At 39.7% G+C, this 26003-nt stretch overlaps 1 protein-coding gene across 2 annotated transcripts in view; it reads right to left on the bottom strand.

Annotated features, from left to right (window-relative positions):
• dcaf1 (ddb1 and cul4 associated factor 1) overlaps positions 1 to 26003 on the bottom strand; it is a 55143-nt gene that overhangs the window by 7225 nt on the left and 21915 nt on the right. For both annotated transcript variants that reach the window (XM_082187373.1, XM_082187374.1), the window contains exons 9-19: positions 25747 to 25905; positions 24454 to 24633; positions 22429 to 22638; positions 16328 to 16497; positions 13285 to 13409; positions 9495 to 10551; positions 5973 to 6191; positions 4295 to 4493; positions 3206 to 3288; positions 3044 to 3128; positions 1728 to 1961 (exon numbers count right to left, since the gene is read on the bottom strand). In XM_082187373.1, coding sequence (XP_082043499.1) covers positions 1728 to 1961; positions 3044 to 3128; positions 3206 to 3288; positions 4295 to 4493; positions 5973 to 6191; positions 9495 to 10551; positions 13285 to 13409; positions 16328 to 16497; positions 22429 to 22638; positions 24454 to 24633; positions 25747 to 25905 — 2721 coding nt within the window. The remainder of the gene's footprint in view (positions 1 to 1727; positions 1962 to 3043; positions 3129 to 3205; positions 3289 to 4294; positions 4494 to 5972; positions 6192 to 9494; positions 10552 to 13284; positions 13410 to 16327; positions 16498 to 22428; positions 22639 to 24453; positions 24634 to 25746; positions 25906 to 26003) is intronic.

Raw genomic sequence — 26003 nt, 5'->3', positions numbered from 1 at the left:
CACGCTTCCCGGGAACACTTTTCCCACATCAACCCTTTTCCTACAGTGACAGGCCCTGATCTACTGGTGTCTTTAACTACTGTGCACTTCAATCAAACACTAAATTAATACTTAGTTACACTGTGCTTATAGTGTTGATGCTGTACTGTAGACCTCAGGTGAGGACGGGTTTGCTCGTTTAAGGGTTAATTATAGATGTCATTACAGAATGCAGGTATTTTAAAAATTTAAATGTACATAAGCACATTGTATCAAATCATTTAATTAAATTTTAGTACATAGTAGTTAAAGGCGCCTAATATAAAGGCGCCTAATATAAAGTGGGACACATCTCATTAATTAACATTAGTTAATGCATTAGTTAAACTGAGAAATTAATTAATTAATGTTCCTTAATACAGTCAGTGTTCGCTCATGCTAGCTCAAAGTGCACTAGCTAATGTCAACAGATACAACATTCGATTTTAAATCGTATTGTAAAGAGTTAAAGTCCCCCTGTGGTGTAAATCCAGCTTTTAATGTTGTTTATACCGTGTTTTTAATCTGCTTTAACACAAACCATGTGTAAGTTCATAAGTCGACACCATTGCTGAGTATTTCCTCCTTAAAACTGCAGTGAACCAAAGACAGTCTCAAACACACGCTTTGAAATCGCTGGTGTTTCTGACGTCACAAACTACCTTGTAACCAATCAGATCAACGTGTGATCGTCAACCAGTGGATCTCTGAGTGAGTGGAGGCGGGGCTCATTTGCATATTCATAGAACCGCGCATACTAAATGAGGCAAGGGTGTCGAGTTACAGTCAAGATATTTTAAAGGGTTAGTTCACCCAAAAATGAAAATTCTGTCAGTAATTACTCGCCCTCATGTTGTTCCAACCGCGTAAGACCTTCGTTCATCTTCGGAACACAAATTAAGATATTTTTGATGAAATCTGAGTGCTGGGTCACTTCTCCATAGGCTGCTAGGTGGCCCAAACTTGCTGGCCCAGAAAAGTTATTAAAGAGATCGTTAATATAGTCCAAGTGACTACAGTGGCTCAATCTTAAGTATATCAAGCGACGAGAATACTTTTTGTGCGCAAAAACAAACAAAAATAACGACTTTATTCCACTATTCATTTCCTTCTCTCTGGGCCTCGTAGTGTTTTTGCGCTGCGCGTCTGTGTTATACGTCATCACGCATCACACACATGACCAGCGTCGGCCAATAGTGAGCCTACGTGGTGACGTGTAACACAGACGCGCTGCGCTAAAACACCACGTGAACCAACTAGAGGCCCAGAGAGAAGGAAATGAATAGTGGAATAAAGTCGTTATTTTTGTTTGTTTTTGCGCACAAAAAGTATTTTCGTCGCTTGATATACTAAAGATTGAGCCACTGTAGTCACTTGGACTATATTAACGATCTCTTTAATAACTTTTCTGGGCCAGCAAGTTTGGGCCACCTAGCAGCCTATGGAGAAGTGATCAGCTCTCAGATTTCATCAAAAATATCTTACCGGTAATTTGTGTTCCGAAGATGAACGAAGGTCTTACGCGGTTGGAACAACATGAGGGTGAGTAATTACTGACAGAATTTTCATTTTTGGGTGAACTAACCCTTATGCGCTTATGTGGTGAACAAAGATGAGTTTTAAGGGATGTAATGATCGACTACAGGGGGACTTTAACAGAAACAGAAGCATCATAATGAAACAGTGGTTCACTGAGCAGAAAAGCATACGATCTCGGTGTTGATGATGACCTCTAATCCATTGGGATGGAAAACGCCACTGATGTTCATGTTGAACTTGTCGAACTTGTGGATGGCCTGAGATGTGCGCACGTCCCACATGACGCCGTCGTTCAGGACCAGGTCATCTGTGGGGTTAAACGTGGCACAGTTGCGCTTGTAGTTGTTGGCCAGGTCGGGGTTATTGAGGGTCAGGATTTTCTGTCCTGTCTGGATGTCATATATCTGCAGAAACACACAAAGATGCACGGCGAGATCATTTGATTAGGGATGCACAGATAGTAACATTTTACCGATAACCGATAATTCTTTATATTATATACAGATGTATTTTCTTGGTTATGCGAACATTTCCCTGTCAGCTGGTTATCAGCTTCACATCAGGGACGCACCGATATGAACATTTTGTCCGATACCTATAACCGATAATTATTTTATATTTGAAAGCCGATAACCGATAAATCTAAATCTTTATATAATTTTTGAGAGCCTCATTACAAAAACAAAAGAATCACCATTAAAATCCATGTCCCAGACACACAATTATAATTTAAAGAGCTGATATGTTGCACTGAACTGTATTTTCCTATTTTATGATTACAATAATTTTTCAAGGAATTCAAATCCACCAATGTTGAGCAGTCGCATCTGGAGGAAATAATACATTATTTAGCAGCTTTAATATATCGGACATTGGCCCCCATATTTCTTATTGGCCCGATAATGATAACATTAAAGATGAACATATATCAGCCGATACCGATATAGTGGCCCGATATCTCGAGCATTCATAAATGTAATCACATATTATACAAGTTGTTATTATATACACCATTTTAGGGCTGCAAAACGATTAATCGCGACTAATCGTTTGCAGAATAAAAGTTTTTGTTTACAACATATGTGTGTGTGTACTGTGTAAAATAATTATGTATTTATAAATACACACACATGCATGTATATATTAAAACAAATATTTACATGTTTATATACATTTTTACATTTAAATATAATTTATATTATATATAATTATAAATAATATATAGATTTTTTTCTTAAAATTATACATGCATGTTTGTGTATTTATATATACATAATTATTATACACAGTACACACACATATGATGTAAACAACTTTTATTCTGCAAACGATTAGTCACGATTAATCGTTTTGCAGCCCTACACCATTTAGAATCTGCATGTTTTTATTTAGTACTGCGCTGAATAAGAGATGAGAGATGAGTCCCTAATGTTGGAGAGACTTGAGTGAATGAAAGACAAAGGTATTGGTTAGGAAGGAGACTTGCATGTGCGATGTGCTCTTTTGTTCCTATGACTCTGTCCTGGGAGAGTTTGCTGAACTCCACATAATGATCATCCAGGAACGAATGCCTGGAAACAGAGGAGTTCATCAGTTAGAAACCCGTGTGAAGAGTACGAGTCGAGAACTGATGGGCGTGAGGACTCACTTCATGATGAACACAGACTTCATCCCCCACAGCGCTGATAACGGATAACTCCAAGATGCTGAGGTCAACAGCAGCGAGCCGTCCTGACACACACACACACACACACACTCAGACAATCACAACAGTGTACTTTGATACGAGAGGCATCATTTCTTTACATCTTCACAAAGAGGAAAACACCATCAGCTGTGGATGAATCATTTAATTTGCCTAAATTCTTTGTATCAGCCTTATTTTAACAAGGAAACTAAACAACATTACACAGCTCTGTGGAATACTTGATTCTGATTGGTCAATCACACATCCAGTGGTATATTATTCTCAGATAACAGCCGCTGAACACAGAAACACAGGCTCATCTGGGTCACTGAAGTCTGTACACTCGCTAGAAACGGTCTTTCCTCGTGGAAGTTTTGCATTTGGTGAGCTAATCAAATATTAAAACTCAGTTGAGTAACTGTACACAAAATATTGATTTGACTATGCCATCCGGTATCATGGACTCGCTCTCTCTTGTTTTATACAAACATTTTTGTGACTATTGTTTTGTTCACTGTTGGATTATGAGATACAAACAGGTTAGATTTTAAAACAGTTTAATCTGAAATCTATTGTATAAAGTGCTGTATGAATAAACGTGACGCGACTGTAGATCTGAATCTCAGAGTATCCAGAGAGAATCTCTACATCCAAATCTCCATGACCAGATGCTTTCTGAACTGCCGTTCTCTCATTTCTGTAGTGTTTATTTTGTTATTGAGATTTATTTACATATCCATCTAAACGTCGCTCTCAGCAGCGCCGAGACGTTCACTAACAGTATATTACTCTAAAGGTGTTTCAAACTTCTTTTTACCACCAAGCGAAGAATAAAACAGAACTTCTCTGAGAGTATATGGGGGCCTTTAGGGCTGGAGGTGTGTGTGTGTGTGTGTGTGTGTGTGTGTTTACTCTGGAGGGCTCGAGGTGTGTGATGGCTGAGTTGTGTGTGTGTGTGTGTGTGTGTGTGTGTGTGTGTGTGTGTGTGTGTGTGTGTGTGTGTGTGTGTGTGTGTGTGTGTGTGTGTGTGTGTGTGTGTGTGTGTGTTACTCTGGAGGGCTCGAGGTGTGTGATGGCTGAGCTGTGGCAGCTGTAGCTGGCCTCCTCTTGTCCACTGAACACGTTGTAGAGTTTGAGCTGGCCGGTGCACGTGCCCAACATCAGGAACCGCTCTCGAGCCGAGAATGCACAACACATGAAGCCACTCTCATCCTCCTCAGCCTCCCTGAACACAGAGATCGGGCGAAACCTGCGCACACAAACACACACTCTCAGTGGTGAGCTTCAAGTCTAGAGGAAAAGAACTTAGACATCAGAGCTGGGCTAAAATACTGACTTAACTCATTTTGATAAACCGATATTGATTCTTAAATCCCAAGTTCGATCGTTTAGTCAGTGTCAGATGTGAAAAGCATATCCTGTGGACACAGTTGCTTTGGTGTCTAATCTTCCACTGATTAGGGCTGGGCAAAGAAAATTATTTTTCGATTAATCGTTTTTTTAAATGTGGTCGATTCAAAATCGATTCTCAAAGCAAAGGCTTTTTTTCCATATTTATCCATCACCCAGAAGCCAGTAGTGTTCCTTCACTGTTCATCGGCTTGCAGCCTCCATGTTACAGCTAATGCTGAGAGATATTAAGCTGGTTTTATCTTAAACATAAAATAACCTGATCCTGTTTGATCAATGCGTGCGACTGCTCTGATTCTGTTCTGACTGGTCCAATTTTCAGCATCAACTTTTCATCTTGCATCAAAATCCTGTCTATTCACTGTATGCATTTGACATATAGAGTTGGGTTCTGTTTTAAAGTACCCAAGTGTACCTAAAATAAAAAGAGTTTAATATACAGGTTTGTGGCTCTTAATTTATTTTTATTAATTAAAGGTGCATTGTGTGATATTTAGCAGGATCTGTTGACTGAAATGCAATATCATAAACATAACTATGTTGTCAGTGGTGTATAAAGACCTTACATAATGAACCGTTGTGTGTTTATTAGCTTAGAATGAGGTGTTTCTCTCTACACACACCACGGGTCCGCTTACATCCACATGTTTCTACGGTGGCCCTGAGCGGACAAACGCGTTTCCTCACTCTGTTGTTCTTCATGATAAGAAGTGAGCTAAAGTGGGTGGTGGTGGCGCAATGGATAAGACACATGCCTTTGGTGTGAGAGACCCGGGTTCGAATCCACTGTGAGACACCAATGTGTCCCTGAGCAAGACACTTAACCCCTAGTTGCTCCAGAGGCGTGCGACCTCTGACATATATAGCAATTGTAAGTCGCTTTGTATAAAAGCGTCAGCTAAAATGAATAAAAAATTTTAAAGTCAGCGAATAAAACACTGACACAATGATGAACAAGTGACAATAATATTCACAATAATATCGGTTTACTGAATAATTAAGTAAACCTAATTTCTTCATTTATCTTTGTAAAGAATCCTCCGCTTAACTGGCTACTCTCTGCTGTCTCAGACGACGACATCACTTCCTGTCGGCCACCGTAACTTCTGTTGGGTGCAGTTCACAACCTCACCACTAGATGCCGCTAAACTTTACACACTACACCTTTAAGCACTTGTAAACTTATGTTCACTGTTCCTTTTTATAAATATAGGATTTGTATTAAATCTATATTCACTGAGTCGAATCGAATCGAATCATCTGGACCGATACCCAGCTCTACCACTGGCCTGACTCCAGAACCCCCAGTGAAGTGCACCTGCTGAAGATGAGATGCCTGTCGAAGCAGCCTCCGTCCACTCCGCCGTATTTGGGGTACACGACCCGGCGAGTGTGTCGCGGGGTGAAGTTAGTGGGCGCCTGGCGTCTCTGCTTGGGCTCGGGACACTGATGAGGGGTGAACAGGCTGAAGGGAGGACACGTCGTCACCGGGTTCTTGCAGCGCGCGTGCTGCTCTCGCAGATACTCCGTTATTATACTGCAAACAACAACAAATGACACAGTTATTCTCATAAAACAGTTGGTTTCAGTCCTTGACTCTGATTGGTCAATAGCTGTGTTTTATTCACGATAACTCACGGCTACGACCGCTTCACCCAACGGTCCTATGTATCACTACACAACACTCTCAGCAACGTAAACATACGTTTGATCTCATTGATAGTGTTCATTGATAAGCTTATAGAGTAGAGTATCGTGAGTAAGCGAGTGTTCCTGCATTTACAGTAGATATAGCATTTTGCTTCAGGTCAGTCCTATATGCGTAATATCTGTTTAAATGTCTGTAGTGATGTCTTTTACTTTTAACAGTTAAGGGGTTTTCCCGTGTCCTATATCAGTTGCGTCTTGCTTCTCCATGTTCACACACTCATAAAGACAGTCTTCACCGCCATCTAATGATGAAAACATGTATTTAACTTCTGCTGCTGTTTACGGACAGGGACTATTTTTCCAGAGGAAGGAAGACTTTGTGATTTTACTTCATGAAAGTTGCATTGAAACATTTTGTGGCTTTAATATTTGTATTGTGTGGTAACCATTTTATAAAAAAGCAATAAGATACTCGAGGCTAGTGCTGTATCGTCAATGAGTATATAGAATGAGTGTATAAGTGAATAGAGGGAATAAGTGTGCCGAACAACGCCCTTCAGCCGTGACTTATTCACCATACAGCACTAGCCTCGAGCCTTATGCGTACATATAAATCATTTCTAAGCCACAATCAACAGACACCATTGATCGCCCAATCGTTTCACATATTGCTTTAGTGTTCAGGAATACCAGTGTCTTGTGACTCTGATCACCTAATAGTTTCTGATGTCAGAAGGGCTTTTATTTAAAGTCCCCCTGTGGTAAAAATGTAGCTTTTAATGTTGTTTATATGGTGTTTTTAATATGCTTTAAGACAAAGCATGTGTAAATTCATAAGTCGATTCAAAATTCATATTTTCTCCTTAAAACTGCAGTGAACCAAAGACAGTCTCAAAAACACGCTTTGAAATCGCTGGTGTTTCTGACGTGACAAACTACCTTGTAACAGAGTCCTGCAACGGGTCGGGTATCCGCGGGTACCCGCATAAAAGTGTCTAAAACGGGTGGATTGTGACATTCCTAAAATTCACGGGCGGGGACGCGGGCGGATAATGAACTCCTTGCGGGCGGGTAGCGGATTAAAAATATGTGCAATATTTTGTATGTCTAAATTACCAGCATTACACATACGCAAATATGTGTTTTAGTCAGGCCATTCTTAAAAATATTCTTGTTTGCCGTAACCCGACCGACCCGGTCAGTTTAGGACCGACCCAATTACATTTTTTTCTCCCCTTTTAGTCCGACCAAGTTGCGACATTAAATTTCTCTGTACTGTAGGCTAATAGGCCTATGTGTTGTAGCCCAGTCATTAAAAAACTATTTAGTTTCATATTCATGTTTAAATAAATAATATACTTTTTTTTTTTTTTTATGTTGATTATATGAAAAGTGAAAAGCATGAATAAGATAAGATGATCCCTAATATCGTGAGACAAATGGAGTGGGCAGACATGATTTTGACCACTTCATTAAGTTTGTTAAGCCTTTCTTTAAAGTGAATTTCGTTTTGTATTAATTGTATCTTAATTGTAATCAATGTTTCATCTACCAAATTCATGGATTTAATAAATAAGAAGTAAATATAGCAGGCAGGCAATATAATCAGGACACGGCCGGAGGCGCCCGCGCGTGAACTGATCGTCTCTTAAATGAACCGAAACTCATCGTATAAGCTACTTGCCTCACAGACCTGAGAAATAGAAAGCATGAAATGTGTACTTTTAAACAAAACAATTCAAAACGCAAGAAAGACTGTTCTCTGCTTATAATCCGTATGAAATGTGCATTTCTCTCTGGCGCGTTCACTACTGTGAAGATCGCGAATCAGCATAGTCATCTTTGACACAGAAAACACTTGCTTATTAATAAACAATTGAAATGTCTCATTGATATATTTGACATAGGCCAATTAATAATCATTACTTTTCCCAGTTCTTTGTGACAGCTTTTAGGTGCGTTATTGGCAGCGCACCCTTAAATGTTACATGAACGCGTCACCTGTGTGGTTTATCGCGGGCACGGGTCGGGTAACGGGCCAAATATTAACGGGTCTGGGCGGGTGCGGATTTAATTTTGATATTATCACGGGTGACGGGTCGGATCTGGTGCTGAACTTTGCGGGTACGGGCGGGGGCGGGTCTCCAAAAATGGACCCGTGCAGGACTCTGCCTTGTAACCAATCAGATCAACGTGTGATCGTCAACCAGTGGATCTCTGAGCTGAGTGAGTGAGTGGAGGCGGGGCTCATTTGCATATTCATAGAACCGCACATACTAAATGAGGCAAGGGTGTCGAGTTACATTCAAGATATTTTAAGGCATGAAGACACTTTCATTTTGGTGATCAAAGATGAGTTTTAAGGGATATAATTATGGACTACAGGGGGACTAACCCTCTGGTGCTCTTCACGTGTCGGTCACGTTTTTTTTTTGTCAATTAAATGAATGTACTATATTTTAGTTTGATCATGTTTTTTTATTTAATATTTTGTTTTTAGGGGATTTTATGGTACTAAATTATATTTATAATCCATATATTCACTTTTTGAGCATAGACCTGAAACTTACATTTCCAACTTAAATTGTCATAAATCTTGAATGCTTTAGTTTAGAGCAACAGACTTTTAAGTTTGGTCTCTTTTCAAAGACGACACTTGGCAGATTATTGCTGAAGTGAAAAAAAAAGTTTATAAAAGTGAACTTAAAGTAACAGAATTTTATGGTTATTGTTATGAAAAATGCACAAAAATACTATTTTTATATGAAATATAAATTTTTAAAATCAAATTTTACTCTAAAACTGCAAAAACATCAAAGCCATAACCTAAACAAGTTGCGTTCTAAATTTGTGGTTGATATCTCAAAAAACGAGCTTTCAGTGAGATTGTGTTCGGCTGCAGTACCAAAAGTTTCCACTAGATTTCTCATTCATTTCTAATTCGCTCATTTCTGACGGCGAGGAGCACAAGTGGGACTATTTTTTTCAGGACCATTAAACCTTTTCGAATCATGTCCATGATTTTTTTTTTGTGTGTGTGTTTTCACAGCAAGTGCTAAAACGTTTGCCAAGTTTCGTACCATTCCAATGAAGTAAAAAAAAAAAAAGAAAAAAAAAAAAGGTAAAATCTTTCGGTCAGAAATGACCGAAGAGCACCGGATGCTAGGTATATAAACACAGACTAGCACACCTGTCTAGAGAAGGTGGAGAGGGCAGATGTCTGTCCAGCTGCTTCTTCATAGCCGGACTCTGAATAAAAGCGCCATGATCTGATTTCTGCCTCAACACTTTCGGCCTCTTCCCTCCAGCGGCGGGACACGGTGACGGTCGTTCCCGCGAGAACAAGATTCGCCCGATTAGCGGAGAGCCGTTGCTGTGGTGAGAAACAGCAGGCGGCGGTGGGGGCGGAGCTTGTGAGGTCGAGGGGCGGGGCTGCGGGTGATGAGGGGTGTGGCCACCCAAACGAGCCGCAACTCCGTTAGTGAGCCGAGGAGTCCGAGGGATGCCGGCGGCAGGAGAAGGAGACGTGGCCACAGAAACGGGAGTGAACGGCGGCACGCTAGCATGTGCTAGCGCATGTAGCCCCATGGGAAGCTCAGCTTCCTTCGTTAAAGCCGTAGCCGTGTCCGAAAGACCTTTAGATAAAAGATGATTCCGAATTAGCAGAAGTAGTTCCTTCTCTGGAAACGAGATGCGCGACTGCGCCACAACATTAGCTCTCTGCAGCCGCGCTAACGACACGTCAGTGCCGATCAACAAAGGCTTCCCGGACACTCGCTCGATTAGCTCTGCTGCAAACTTGCAGAAGCGCACGTGTTCGCTACGCTTGTCCTGAAGCACCGGCTCCTTCATGAGTTGCTGGATCTGACCGCTGCTGAATAGCGGAAGCTTGCTAATGATTTGCCGTACCGCTGCGCTACGTGCTAATCCAACCAAGGCTTTGCACGCTAGCGCGCGGATCTGATCAGCATCGGTGATGGGCATCTTGATGGTCAGCAGGGACAGCAGGACTTTGATCCCGTTGTTGGACTGAACCACGTTCCACATCTTGGCTAGCACGCTCTCGCTAGCGCGGTGGCTCTGCGGCAGACGCCGGCGTGGCGTTCCCGAGATGAACTTGCCGATGCTGGAGACGCGCTTGTCTGGAGCGCAGACACAGTTTATGATCACCTGCAGGGCCGACTTCTGGATTTCAGCGTCATTTACGAATACTTCCCCCTCTGCGACGACCAGCACGATGCTCATCCCTGCAGAACACAGACATCACACTTAATACTTGCAGAAACTAGATTAACACTGGATGTCCATACAGAACAAACACATGCAATCTCAAAATGTATCATGCATCTCAGATTCTCGTCGGCATGAAATCAAACCAAAGTTTTTAATGGAATATTGCAGTGTTTATTGTACATGATCAGTGCACATCATTATCGTTTAACCCTCTGGTGCTCTGTCAGTCAAATTACCTAAATTATTTTTTTTATTTCAATGAAATGAATGTACTATATTTTAGTTTGATAATGTTTTTATTTAATATTTTGTGTTTTTAGGGGATTTTATGGTACTAAAGTATATTTACGCTGTATTTATAATCCATGTATTCACTTTTTGAGCATAGACCTGAACATTACATTTTAAACTTAAACTGTCGTAAATCTTGAATTCTTTAGAGCAACAGACTTTTAAGAAGTAAAAAAAAAGTTTATAAAAGTGAACTTAAACTGCAGAAAAAAAAAAACTTACAGAATTTTACGTTTATTATGAAAAATTTGCAAAAATACTATTTTAAATTTTTATATGAAATATTTTCAAAAACATGTTTTACTCTAAAATTGTGAGAAAAATCAATGTACGGCTGCACGCGAAGTCGGAGCTGAAGAAGCAGCTGGCTCAAAACCTCACAACACCCCCCCCTGACGGTGATTGGTTGGAACACTATTTGTTTTGGTTTTGAGTGGTTGGTGAAACCAATTGTTTTTGTGTGCAGATCTCAGAGCCTAGGCTGCCTACAGAGACGCGGTGTGTTGACGGCCTGCTTATGGGGCGGGCAGCTAGCGGATCGTTAGGAAAGACTAGATGAATGTGATCTTTTTTTTGGGGGGGCCTGAAATCACTGATACAACCTTTAATGTTCTATCTTAAGTCTTTCCTTCTTTTGACAGGCCTAGACAGAAACTACAAGAGTTTGTTGAATTAAATGCCAGATATAGTTTAGTGTGTAATAAAAATATCAATTGGAAATTATAATTTTTTTTTAAATATATGCATAAAGAGGAACTTTTCCTTTTTTGAAACATGCAGCACTTACATTGATTTAATTCAAATCACAGACCTCTTAAAATGTTATTTTTTACCATTTAAAGGGATACTTCACCTCTGGAAAGATGAGTGTGTATTTAAAATAGGTCATTTATGTAGAAGAAATGTGAAGAAATTTTTGAATTTGGAGCTTTCTAGACAGAGAAAAGCCAGAAAATGTATTTTTGGCTTATGTGGATGAAAGACAACAACTCCCAGAATGCACTTGCTTCGCTGCTCTACGAGGCCACGCCTCCCGGTTAGAGAGCGCAGTTGAAAACAACAAGGTTAGGCTACTAATGAGTCTCCGTGATGAGTTTGCCCGGGATATCTCGATCGCCCAACATGTCCGGGATTTGGCTTTTGCGTTCTACAGTCGCCATTCATCATGTTTACTGTGGCGAGCAGGACGAGGCTGAGGGCCGCGGGAGAACGGCGCGAGGCCGGTGGCGTCATCACTGAGACGCACAGGTCTCGTATCTCTCACGGAGGAGCGGGAATTTTCTTAGCAATGTTAAAACGCACATCAACCGGTCACTTGTTTAGCGTTCATGTAAACACTACATTCAGATTCACCAATCGGAATGAATTCAGTTAGATTGAAACAAAAGGTGTGCATGTAAACAATGAATGGCGACCGCAGAAAGCAAAAGCCGAATCCCGGACATTTTGGACGATCTCGACGGCCGGACATGTCCGGGAAAAAGAGGATCGTAACCCCTAATACTCAGCTTTCTCCACAGAACAAGAGCCTGCTAGCTTAGCTTCCAAAGAAAGACGGCTGAAACTATGTGTACATTCTGTGAGTGAGATCCCACCCTATGGGCGGGTTGAAGACATGCGGGACAGCTCCTCCTACTGGCTGTAGTCTTTAGCCTCTGGCCAGAAAATCCTCCGATGACGCAAAATGACGATTTTTGCGTCATCGGAGGATTTTTTCCAGACAAAAAATGCATAAATCTCATCTCAGGGGGATATGAGGGTGGAAAGCACGGTAATTCGAAAATACTACAGGTTTTCTACTAATACAAAGCTTAATGCTAAATCCTGAAGTATCCCTTTAATACTTTTTATGGCCTTAAAAACTGACCCGAGCACAGTGTAAAGTTACCTTTAAATTAGGGAAGTACGATATATCAGCCACCACATCGGTATCGGCCAATATATGTTTATTTTTAATGATGTTGTTATCGGCCCGATGAGAAAATTATGCCATTATATTAAAGCCGATAAATAATGTATTCCTTCAGCTGAGACGCTTCAGATGCCACTGTTCAACATGATGGATATGAATTGCTTGAAATATGATTGTAATCACTTCAGAAAAGGAAAACACAGTTCAGTGCAACACGTTCAGTGCAAGTCTGTCATATCTACATAACATTATGAGAAAATCATAATTGTGTGTTTGGGACATGGATTTAATGGTGAGACTTTGTTTTTGTATTCAGGATCTCAAAAATTTTATAAATATTTGGATTTAGATTTATCAGCCAATATATACGTTATCGGCTTTCAAAATAAACAATTATCGGTATCGGACGAAATTTTCATTTCGGTGCATCTCTACTTGAAATGTCTGTGCCGTTAAACAACATATTATTAATGCAGATGCTTTAAGCCTCGGGCTTCTGTAGGCACAAGCCCTGACGTCCACGTGTGTTTGGAGAACACCTCACCGACAGTGGAGATGGAGGAGCCGCTCTCGTCCAGCACCGCCACGTTCTCCGACAGCAGAACCTGAGTTTTGGGGATGACCGTCAGAATGCTCAAGATGTCCAGCGCGTACCTCACAGTGTCAGCCCTGAAACACATACACACAGTTCTTTTGAAAAATGGTTAAAATCAGGTGCACATCAATCTATTATTATTATTATGTATTTATTTTGTATGTATTGTTTTTTTTTTCGGAGGCTGTGGATTAAGTTGGGGTAAGGGGTAAAAAGCCAAACATGTCACTGTTACAATTTTCTTTTTTTTCTGACTGATGTTCATAATCAGAAAAACAAAATAAGGTTGTTTTTTTTAAATACTTGTGTATGGGGTGGTATAGGGGTTAGTATAGTATACTTGTGTATAGGGGTGGTATAGGGGTTAGTATAGTATACTTGTGTATAGGGGTGGTATAGGGGTCAGTATAGTATACTTGTGTATAGGGGTGGTATAGGGGTCAGTATAGTATACTTGTGTATAGGGGTGGTATAGGGGTTAGTATAGTATACTTGTGTATAGGGGTGGTATAGGGGTTAGTATAGTATACTTGTGTATAGGGGTGGTATAGGGGTTAGTATAGTATACTTGTGTATAGGGGTGGTATAGGGGTTAGTATAGTATACTTGTGTATAGGGGTCAGTATAGTATACTTGTGTATAGGGGTTAGTATAGTATACTTGTGTATAGGGGTGGTATAGGGGTCAGTATAGTATACTTGTGTATAGGAGTGGTATAGGGGTCAGTATAGTATACTTGTGTATAGGGGTCAGTATAGTATACTTGTGTATAGGGGTTAGTATAGTATACTTGTGTATAGGGGTGGTATAGGGGTCAGTATAGTATACTTGTGTATAGGGGTGGTATAGGGGTTAGTATAGTATACTTGTGTATAGGGGTTAGTATAGTATACTTGTGTATGAGGTGGTATAGGGGTTAGTATAGTATACTTGTGTATAGGGGTGGTATAGGGGTCAGTATAGTATACTTGTGTATAGGGGTGGTATAGGGGTTAGTATAGTATACTTGTGTATAGGGGTCGAATAGGGGTCAGTATAGTATACTTGTGTATAGGGGTGGTATAGGGGTCAGTATAGTATACTTGTGTATAGGGGTGGTATAGGGGTTAGTATAGTATACTTGTGTATAGGGGTGGTATAGGGGTCAGTATAGTATACTTGTGTATAGGGGTGGTATAGGGGTTAGTATAGTATACTTGTGTATAGGGGTGGTATAGGGGTTAGTATAGTATACTTGTGTATAGGGGTGGTATAGGGGTCAGTATAGTATACTTGTGTATAGGGGTGGTATAGGGGTTAGTATAGTATACTTGTGTATAGGGGTGGTATAGGGGTTAGTATAGTATACTTGTGTATAGGGGTGGTATAGGGGTTAGTATAGTATACTTGTGTATAGGGGTCGAATAGGGGTTAGTATAGTATACTTGTGTATAGGGGTGGTATAGGGGTCAGTATAGTATACTTGTGTATAGGGGTCAGTATAGTATACTTGTGTATAGGGGTCGTATAGGGGTCAGTATACTTGTGTATAGGGGTGGTATAGGGGTTAGTATAGTATACTTGTGTATAGGGGTGGTATAGGGGTTAGTATAGTATACTTGTGTATAGGGGTGGTATAGGGGTTAGTATAGTATGCTTGTGTATAGGGGTGGTATAGGGGTTAGTATAGTATACTTGTGTATAGGGGTGGGCAATATGCTGAACATTTGTCCACTTAAAAAAAAAAAAGCACTGAAGAAATAAATATAACTTGATTCACGAACAAATTTACATTTACATTTAGTCATTTAGCAGACGCCTTTATCCAAAGCGACTTACAAATTAGGACTAATAAGTTTGCCGAGTCGTTTGCCGAGTCAAACACAGTTCAGTGCAACACGTTCAGTGCAAGTCTGTCATATCTACATAACATTATAATGAGAAAATCATAATTGTGTGTTTGGGACATGGATTTAATGGTGAGACTTTGTTTTTGTATTCAGGATCTCAAAAATTGTATAAATATTTGGATTTAGATTTATCAGCCAATATATACGTTATCGGCTTTCAAAATATACAATTATCGGTATCGGACGAAATTTTCATTTCGGTGCATCTCTACTTGAAATGTCTGTTCCGTTAAACGACATATTAATGCAGATGCTTTAAGCCTCGGGCTTCTGTAGGCACAAGCCCTGACGTCCACGTGTGTTTGGAGAACACCTCGGCAAATGACTCGGCAAACAGAAAGAGTGATCACCTGATACAAATAATAATAAAATGTGTGTGTATGTTATATATATATATATATATATATATATATATATATATATATATATATATATATATATATATATAAAATATCGGCCGATATATCAGTCTACCACTAGCAGTATGTGTGTGTGCGTGTGTATATCTATACATACACACACCTACCTAGTGGTAAACCAATATTAGCCTATATATATATATATATATATATATATATATATATATAATATATATATATATATATATATATATATATATATATATAGCCGATATATCGGTCAACCACAAGCAAGTAGTATTGCAAGACTACTTTGTATTGTTGTACACTTGTTGTAATAGTATCATAAGAGATAAAAAGGTGTACATTGATACACTTCATAATCAACCAAACTTAAGGATGTTGTGATTTTTGCTTATATTTGCCACCCCTACATCAGTCCGACATGTTGCGATCACAGAACCGGCCGAACTCGCCTCATTTTATCATCATTGACACTTTTACTCATGGAATTTGTGCAAACAGCTTGTATTTCTACTATTGCATCTACAGCCCAAAACCTTTGCTTTTTGGATGAAGCTCCATTCACACCGATAGAGAGTCCAAGATGACTGCCATCAGAAAGTTTACTGCGATACATCAAACAAAATAACTGTTTGCACCTTTGATGAAACGTACACAAAAACCTCAAACAAAGCAAGCCAGGCTCCATTTACTGGTTCCCAGCATTCCCTGGTTCCTCACCTGCCGTAGTAGGTCCTCCAGTCGCAGGCGATGGAGATGAGCTGCAGGAGGAGCTGCACACAGGACAGGATGTGGAAGACCTCGGCCGGCTCCCAGTACAGGCGCGCCGGTCCGAACTCGATCAGGAACTCCACCATCTCCACCACCTGCTCATGTGTGTAGGAGCACGCCTGCAACATCCACACAGGAGAAACATCACATCACCGTCTACTAGTGGTGCAGCGGATCAGAGTGCACGGTTCCGATCATTTACGGGTTTTGAGCCACGGATCGGATCATTTTTCGTATCAGAAATAAATAAATAAATATATTTTTATATATAAAAAAATTAACTTTGCTTTTCAGTTATTACTTAAAACTCACTTGAAGTTCTTCGATACCACATCAAACACTGCTAGTCTAACTGATAAAGTTCACACATTATTAAAAACAAGTGAACAGTCAATAATAAAATAAGAACAAATACACAAATACTCAAGCAGAGATGAATACTAAATAATAAATAATAAAATTACAGTCTAACAGTGTTCAGGTACAGAAATGAATAATTAAGCCTAAACGTAAAATAACACTATTTGTTCACTGTAGAAATGAAACATAGGTTCATATTTGTTAAAGCTGTATTTTGTTGTTTTATTAACATTAATGACAGACGACAGCAGGAATATTAGGCTACTGTCACTTTAAGACTGAATAAACCGATACACATCCGGTTTCTTCCTCAACTGTTCACTGACGACAGAACCGAGAGAACACTCGCAGAGACGGCTGTTTAGACGTGTGTGTGTGTTAGGGGTTGAACCGACTAGTCGACCTTAATGCAATGCCGTGACGCTTTAAGCTTGACGTCGACTAGTCGCGTTGATCATGTGACACTATGATTGTCACCATCAAGTGTGTGGAAATACTTCACTAAAGATGAAGCTTGTAAAAATGTCACTTGGAAAGTAAGTCTGTCCTGAAGTACAACAAAAGTACAAGTGCAATGCACACTCATCTGAAAAGGCATCCGCTAATGTTAAGTGAGGAATGCAAATCATCTCGACAGCAGTAAATTTACCCTTCGCAGGGAGTTTGATTGACAGGCGATCTGACCAATCATAATCCGCCATTTCTGTCCGACAAAGCAGTCAGGAGAGTTAGTAGATTAACGTTGGAGGATTTGAACTTGAATAACGAGTGTACTGACGTCTTTCCGCGGTTAAAACAACATTCCTTCTTATGTATATTCATGTTTATTTGATGCTATAAATTAACTAGAAGGAAGAGATGATCGGTTCACGAGCAGCTTTAAGAGGCTCTACAGCGATCTGTCACGACACATTAAAGAGCCACAAAACGGTATTTATTGTTTAAATTTCTTTATAAAATGACCAAATATGAAAGTTGAGACTTTGTTTACATATTAAAAGTAACCTGCTCTGTCCTGTCTTGTCAGCACGTTGTCAGTGTCCTCTCTGCTCCGCGATGTATATTTCACGGTGTCGGACATAGCAACAGTAACTAAAGGGGGAGGGTCTTTGCGAACGGTCAATTAGAAACTTCACTAAACATGCAAACCATGATCGAAAAGTAAAAACTGTGAATGAGCAGGACTGTGACAGTGAGTAGGCTTACAGCCCATCTTGCATAAATGGCATTGTTATGCCAACATAATGCATCACTAAAAAATTTTTGCACTAAAACGGGAGTTATTGTTGCATTGTTACCGTTAAGTTGCAACATATTATGAACTGTCTATCAGCATCTGTATCATTTTCTGCTAATAAATTGCAAATTGGGGCATGTTGCAAAGCAGTCCCATCTCTTGTGTTTTTATGAATGACGTGAGTGACTAGTCACGTCGACTCGACTTTGATGTCATAACAGTCGACTTCAAAAAATCTGAAGTCGTTCAACCCCTTGTGTGTGTCTGTGTGTGTGTCTGTCCGGGCAAGGAAACGCGAAAGAGGAATCAATTCGCTGTTCGAGTGAGTCCCGATTTTCGCTTCTTCGTCTGCATTTAAAATGGTTTGCAAGACAAAACACGTCCAAATGATAAACTTTCACTCTATGATGGTTAAATTTAGCAGTTAATCCGCCGAATTACACGCGTGCCGGGAAGCAGATCTGTACGCATCACAATCACCTGAGACCCGTTCCAGCCCTATCTACAACTGATTCAACTCATTATCAGCTGACAGCACAAACTGGCAAGATTTCCAAGTTTAACTTCTTTCCAAAGTTCTATTAATTAAAACAGGGTTTGTACAGATTCTGTCCGATTACATTTTCAATCACTACTATTTTGGTTTTCAAGGACTTCAATCAGAGATCTCAAAATGGTAAATAGATGCCAAAAAAAAAAAAAAATGGTACAAATGAAGTGCAGCACATGAAATGACTGTGACTTTAACCATTAAAGGATCCTCTGACAAAGATATCGCTTTTCTTGAAGAATGAAAGCGGTATCATATACTTGAATATTTATATGAGCAAGATCACACTCATAGACATGTGGAATGGCTCTATATCAATATCAGACGGGTGAATCAAGATTGTTTTCAGGGATGCACGATATATCAGCCACTATATCAGTATCGGCCGATACATGTTCATTTTATTGTTAGCGTTATCGGCCCGATAAGAAAATGCGTCCGATATATTAAAGCCGATGAATAATGTATTTCCTTCAGCTGAGACACTTCAGATGTGCACTGTTCAACATGATGGTTCTGAACTGCTTGAAATATGATTGTAATCACTTCAGATAAGGAAAATACACTAAAGTGCAACATGTGCAGCTCAAGTCCGCCATATCGGCTACATAACATAATGAGAACATCATAATTGTGTGTTTGGGACATGGATTGTAATGGTGAGACTTTTTTTGTAATCAGGCTCTCAAATGATATAAAAATTTGGATTTAGATTTATCAGCAAATATATCGGTTATCGGCTTTCAAATACACAGAATTATCGGTATCGGACTAAATGTTCATATCAGTGAATCCCTAATATATAGTAAAGTCAGAGCCCGTCTACGGTGAGCCTGGCCACTCCCTATTAAGTCCTATCCGATTGTTAAGTCTGACGTCACGCGTGACGTTTAGCCTTTTCCGGGTCCAAGCGCTCCTCTCGTCCAGAAATAACAATGGTGGAACCTGTAAATATATTTACGATCACGTCCTTCTTAGTGAGGCACCCTTGGCGGTCAAAAAGGGTTTAAATTCCTTTAACACCAACAGAGTGGTTAGTGTAGCTCATCACTCAGGTGGCATAATTAAGGGTAGAGTCCAGGCATCAATGAAAAAGAAGATTTACGAGGTTGAAGTGAGTTTGCACGGGACACAGCACTGCGGCATTGTAAAAACACTCAATAACAACCAAAACACTAGCGAAAGCGGTAGGTAGGTAGAGAGGACCTGGACTTTGGACCCGGAAAGAGTATTATCGGAGAGTGGTTACGTCACGACTTAACAACCGAATTGTACCGAATTTTGGTTGTAGTTCCACCAGAGTTCCACTGGGGGCGATCGCCCATGAGTGCAAAATGAATGAGTCTATGGGGCTAGACGGGGTCCGTGTACTTGGCGGCCAACGGATTTTCGTTTTGAAAGGAAAAAAACAAAAACGAAAAACGGCCGGTTTCCCAATTACCATTAGTAAATGGGAAAACGAAAAACAACCCATTATTCGTTTTTGTTTTGATATTAAAAAAACAATCTCGTTATCCGATTGTCCTTGATGTGTTTATAGATGGAAATCGGAAATCAAAATACGCATGTATAAAGTCGTAATCCTTAACTCTGCATTGGTATTTTTTCGTGACCCGGAAGCGATCGTAAGTAGTAAGCAGTTGTCATAGATACACTGTGGTTGTATGCTAGATGTCGCCTTGGCTACGGCAGTTCATTGGAAGATTGGAAGGAATGCATATATATTTTAATGATCACAATTAAAGTTTTAAATGTATTAAATTGAACAAGCGCAATATTCAGCATTCAATCAAATATTCTAAAAGATGTATTACATAATATATCGTTATTTCGACATAATATGTGTGCGTGCAACAAGCAAGATGTGCATTTGTAAATCCTGTGACGCATGCATTGATTTTTATTAATAAACTAGTGTTTTCTGACAGTGTCGACTCGGCTGCAAAGATGAAGTTGACGATCGCCATATAGTGAACGCGCCCATAGAGAGAAATGCACATAATGGATTACATAATCAGAGAGTAGCCTTTTTCTTTTCGATTTGAATTATTTAGTTTAAAGACATTTCAAGCTTTGTGTATTTGATGTATTTCTCATGTCTGTGTGAGGCATACACTGAGTTTCGTTAAGTTAGGATGAGATGCGCTCCAGATAACGTGCAAAGTGACCGCGCGGGCGCCTCCATGATTATATTGTCTGTTATTTTTGCTTCTTATTTATTAAATCCAGGCAATTGGTTGATGAAAAATGTATTAAAATTAAGATACAATTTATACAAAACGAAATTCACTTTAAAGAAAGGTTTTCTACAAAACAAAACTTAATGAAGTGGTCAAAATCATGTCTGACCCGCTCCATGTCTCTCGATATATTGCGCATTTTACACTTGCTGTTCACTTTTCATAAATCAGCATAAATGGAAAAAAATAACATTATAATATTTTAACAAATATGAAACTAAATGCGCTTATTTAATGGCTACAACAGTATAGTAGGCACAGACTCTCTATTTGTACAAATAGCTGCACATTCATTTAATTCTGAATTTTGCACACACAAGTTGAAAGGCATTTGTTCAAATCAAGTTCACGGATAATTGTGCGTGCATTTATTAATCATTATGATACTAAAATCATAACAAAGTAGGCTATGCTATGTACAAAAAAAATCAGATGAGCCCAGAATATGAATGCAACGTTTACTTGTTCAATTTAATACAATTAACTTTAATTGTGATCATTAAAATAATTGAATATTAAATATTTAGTGGCCAAGTTTTGCTCATTTATATATAATCCGATCGCTTCCGGGTCACGAAAAAATACCAATGCAGAATTAAGGATTACGACTTTATACATACCTATTTTGATTTCCGATTTCCATCTATAAACACATCAAGGACAATCGGATAACGAGATTGTTTTTCGTTTTTTAATATCAAAACAAAAAACGAATAATGGGTTGTTTTCCGTTTTCCTATTTACTAATGGTAATGGGAAACCGGCCTTTTTTCGTTTTTGTTTTTTTTCCTTTCAAAACAAAAATCCGTTGGCCGCCAAGTACACGGACCAGACGGCTAAATTTGTCTCTTTCACCCGACTGCCGTTGAGAAATCTCCGATCTGATTTTAGGTTTCGCAAAGGTCGAAAGTTTGGAGTAACGAGTACTTATGTCCTTTCGATTTCTTACAGGTTGAGTTTTTTGTTGCCCATAACACGCTAGCATTCTGCTAATGAACGCTGATTGTTCAGTGAAGGACTGATTACGACCAGAGATACCGCTTGATGGCATTGTGGCATCCGAAGCGGGACCAGAATGAGACTTTTTAAAGCAAATAAGTGACAAATAAGAAAAAATCTAACACCCAGCAACGTGTAATTTCTTTGCATCTCCTTTCGAATACAACATTCCAATTACTAGACAAAAAATTATATTCTGAGAAAAGTGGATTGAGTAGTATAGCGCCATAGACCTTCATTCATTCTGCACTCATCCTGTGAGCGCCCTCATGTGGAGCCAGAGTGGAACTGCAACCAGTTCAGAAGCCGGAAGTTTACTGAGAGTGGAACTTCTCCCCTTATTAGACATTCTCTGGTAAAGTGTAATTAATTCCTGTGATCAAAGCTGATTTTTCAAATTTGTCTTTGATCACAGGAATAAATAACAGTTTACTATATACCTGCATATTCACATAGAAAACAGCTGTTTAAAAAATACCTGGTGAGCAGAAGAGACTCTTTCAAAAAATCATTAACGTTTGACCAGTTAATGTACATTTCAAAACAGTCCACCAGAGCTCAAGGTTTCAAATCTAGCGCAGACGCAGCAGGACAGTGACATCACTGAAGTCACATGGCAGTGTGATGACCCGTCCGTCAGCGCTGCTGTGTTGAACAGACGTACCTTGTAGTAAGGCTGTGGGTGTATGAGCGCTCCGCCCTCGGTCCTCTGCAGCGACTGCTTGACCTGCTCCACTTTAATGCTCAGGTGCGCCTCGAAGTACCTGCGCAGGGCCATGCAGGTGTGCTTCGCCGTCTGCCGGCTGGAGAAGATCTCGTCGTCGCTCAACAGCGCGCCCTGGTCCTCCGGGTTCAGGATCTCCAGCGTGCTGATCTGCAACACACAGCACAGGCTAACACTGTAAGAGGAGCATACTCATACTGCTTATACCAGTATAATACGCTTCTGCTGTAAACCCATGAGCCTTTATTGTGGCACAAAACTGAAAACTCTAGTTCTTATAAGTCTGAATAAGGTCTGTTTTATAAATGACAAACCAATTTCATTGTCTGATGAAAGTTTAAATATTAAAACAGGGTTTGAATGGCATGAGGGTATGGAAGAATGTTTTATTCTGTGGCGGAAACATTTTAAAAGATAACTGTGAATTTTTCTCTCACAATTGCAAGTTTACATCTCGCAAATCTGACTTTATTTCTCAGAATTGCAAGATATAGTCGCAATTGCGTGTGATTAAAGTCAAATTCTCAAACTGCATGTTTATATCTTGCAAATCTGACTTTATATCTCTCAATCGCTTGTTATAAAGTCAGAATTGCGAGATGTAAACATGCAATTGTGAGAAAAATAAACTAGTTTCCCAGGCCAGCTGACACAACCCTTCTAAAAACCATCAAACTAGACTAGCCTGACCAGTATAGCAGCTTGATGGCCAGCTCAGACCAGCAAACAGACTGGCTTGTTGTTTTCAGCAGGGCATGTTTATGTTGTAGTAGAAATATCAACTTGTTAGCAAAGGACTCTCCTCCCCTAATCTCATTATCATCGAAGGCCACCAGGCCTCAATCTGCACACAGGCCTCGCTCCTCTCTGACCACACCCATTTCTCTTTATAGGGACACCCCACCCAAAAACTACAATTCTGTAAGATATTCAGAAGATATTTTGAAGAATGTTGCAAATCAAATTACATTAAAGCCCATTGACTTCCATTGTATGGACAAAAATATATATATTTTGAGAAATATCTCTGTTTTTTGTTTATGTTCCACAAAAAAAAAAAAAGTCATAGTTTTCGCTATTTATGCATAATAAAGGCATAATTTCCAGAGTTTTTGTCCAAATCAGTCGACGAGCACGATGAGCCTCGCAGATTATACATTAGAAATGGTTTCTACAACATACTGAAGTATGACAATGATAATCTCAGGTACTAATTATGAGCTTTATATAATGTTAAAAGAAATTAGTGATAGTTTGAATATCATTTATAGCTGTACTGAGAGGTGGATATTACGGAAGCCCTGAACCGCAACGTAAAGAAAAGAAAAAAAAATCCATAAAAAAAAAATAATAATCTAGCATTTCGAGATTAAAGTCGAAATATTTCGAGATTAAAGTTGATATATTTTGAGAATAAAATCTTCCGTAGAAGTTGCGTGTGTGCTTGCCGTTATTTCACATTGCGCACAGGCATTCATGCGTGTGCGTGCGTGCGTGTGTGTGTGTGTGCGTAAACTGGATCTACACAAAATAATAGCTTTTTACTTTTATCTGGGCTTTCAACAAAAGGAAATTCTACAGGTCTACCAACATGGCATTAGGCTATAGGACGTTATAAAATATACTGCGCCGAAAATAAGTTTTTTTTTTACGCTTTTTTTTATTATTTTTTTTATTGCGTTTCAGGGCTTCCGTAGGATATGTTTGTTTCAGTCACTTAATCATGTTAAAAAATGGGTAACATTTATGAATTTGATTATGTGCTTATTCATTTGGTTGTGAGTGCAGTGCGCTTGAGCAGAGACTCCACCCACACGCTCTTCTGATTGGCTGGGATTTTTGATTGATTTGGTTGTGAGCGCAGTGCACTAGATGAGACTCCGCCCACACGCTCCTCTGATTGGTTGAGAGTTTGATTGATTGAGAGTTTGATTGATTGATCCCTACGCCGTAAGAGCAGCTCACCAGGTTGACGAGCCGGCGCAGGCCGTCCTGCTTGTCGAAGAGGTCGAGCACGGCCCTGAAGGAGAAGCAGATGGAGAAGAACATGGTGGCGTGGCAGCAGCCGGAGGCGTGGGAGCACTCGAGCAGCCACAGCGTGTAGCTCACCACCTCCGCCAGCAGCGAGTGCGGCAGCATACACACCTGCGACAGAAGAGCATACACACCTGAGACACCAGAGCATACATATGATTTTATTTTTCTAACTTTAGTTAATGTGAAATGTTGCTGTTTGAGCATAAACAACATCTGCAAAGTTACAACGCTCAAAGTTCAGAGCAAAGGGAGATATTTGCTTTTACAGAAATCGCTTTTTAAGGACTACAACAAACGGCTGGTAGAGACTACACCACATTCCTCCCGGGTTAGTGACATCACCAACCCTAGAATTTACATAAACCCCGCCCCCTGAACACAATAGATTATCAAGACAGAATATGTTACATGTTCTTCTATGGCTAGAAGATAACTACACATCAGCAACATAAATTCGTCAACTAAACATTCAGAAATGTCCTGTTGCTTCTACATGTTGTCACTTCTTCTTGAGTCTCTCCATCATTGTCTGACTCCGGTTTGAACATAAAAGGCTTTAAAGTTTTTGAAAATTTCAGTGCATGTCTGTGTGACGTAAAAGGACACAAGCTGATGTAGCTCCGCCCCCTGTGCTGGGAGCAGCAGCTCATTTGCATTTAAAGGGACACACAAAAACGGTGCGTTCACCTGAGACAGGAAGAGGAATCAGAGGAGGACAACTATACCAGTTAGAACAGGGCTCCACATTAAGCCTTTTCATGTTCTTGTCCTTCGCACAAGAAAATCTGTCATTCTCTTGTCAGAGTAAAAAAGTTGCTTGACTGAAAAAAATTATAGAAAATTGTGTTGTAAATATAATTTATTGTGAAGCAATATTCTCATCAGTGTTCAATCAGCATATTGTCATATCTGCACCTTTAAAGGGCTGAAACAGAACAAAAAGTCAATATTGCATCTAAAATGTAAGTGACAATTTAATATGTAAATATATCAAATATAAAACTATTGATCGCAACTTACAATAAATGTAATAAAATCAGAATCATTCTCTCGTTTTAGTGATTCCATGGTTATTTTTTGTTATTGACATTTTAATCCGGCTAGTTGATCATTTGGGCAAGTAAAATTCTCTTTTACTCGTCCCTTCAAAAACTCCACTTGTCCCGGACAAGCGTTAATGTGGAGCCCTGGTTAAAGCCTGCGATCGTGACACCATCTTACCCGCTCCATGGCGTCCTGGTTGTACGCGAGGTAATAGAGGCACAGAGAGACGCCGGTGGCAGCCATCGAGGGCCGAGGGATCTCCAGCAGCTTCGGCACTCCTCCGTGTGCAACAAACTCGGCAGCAAACTTCTTATGGAGGAGAAGAGATGCGAGATACTGAAACAGAGAGAGGAGCAAGAATGAGTAAACATCTCAAAACTAATAAGCAGCATAAGTCTTGAGATCAAAAGGTTTTTCTGATCATGAGAAACACA

Source organism: Leuciscus leuciscus (assembly GCF_965113295.1).
Source record: "Leuciscus leuciscus genome assembly, chromosome: 13".
Taxonomy (NCBI): domain Eukaryota; kingdom Metazoa; phylum Chordata; class Actinopteri; order Cypriniformes; family Leuciscidae; genus Leuciscus; species Leuciscus leuciscus.
Note: the sequence above shows the minus strand (reverse complement) of the source record. Positions and strands in the feature narration are given on the sequence as shown.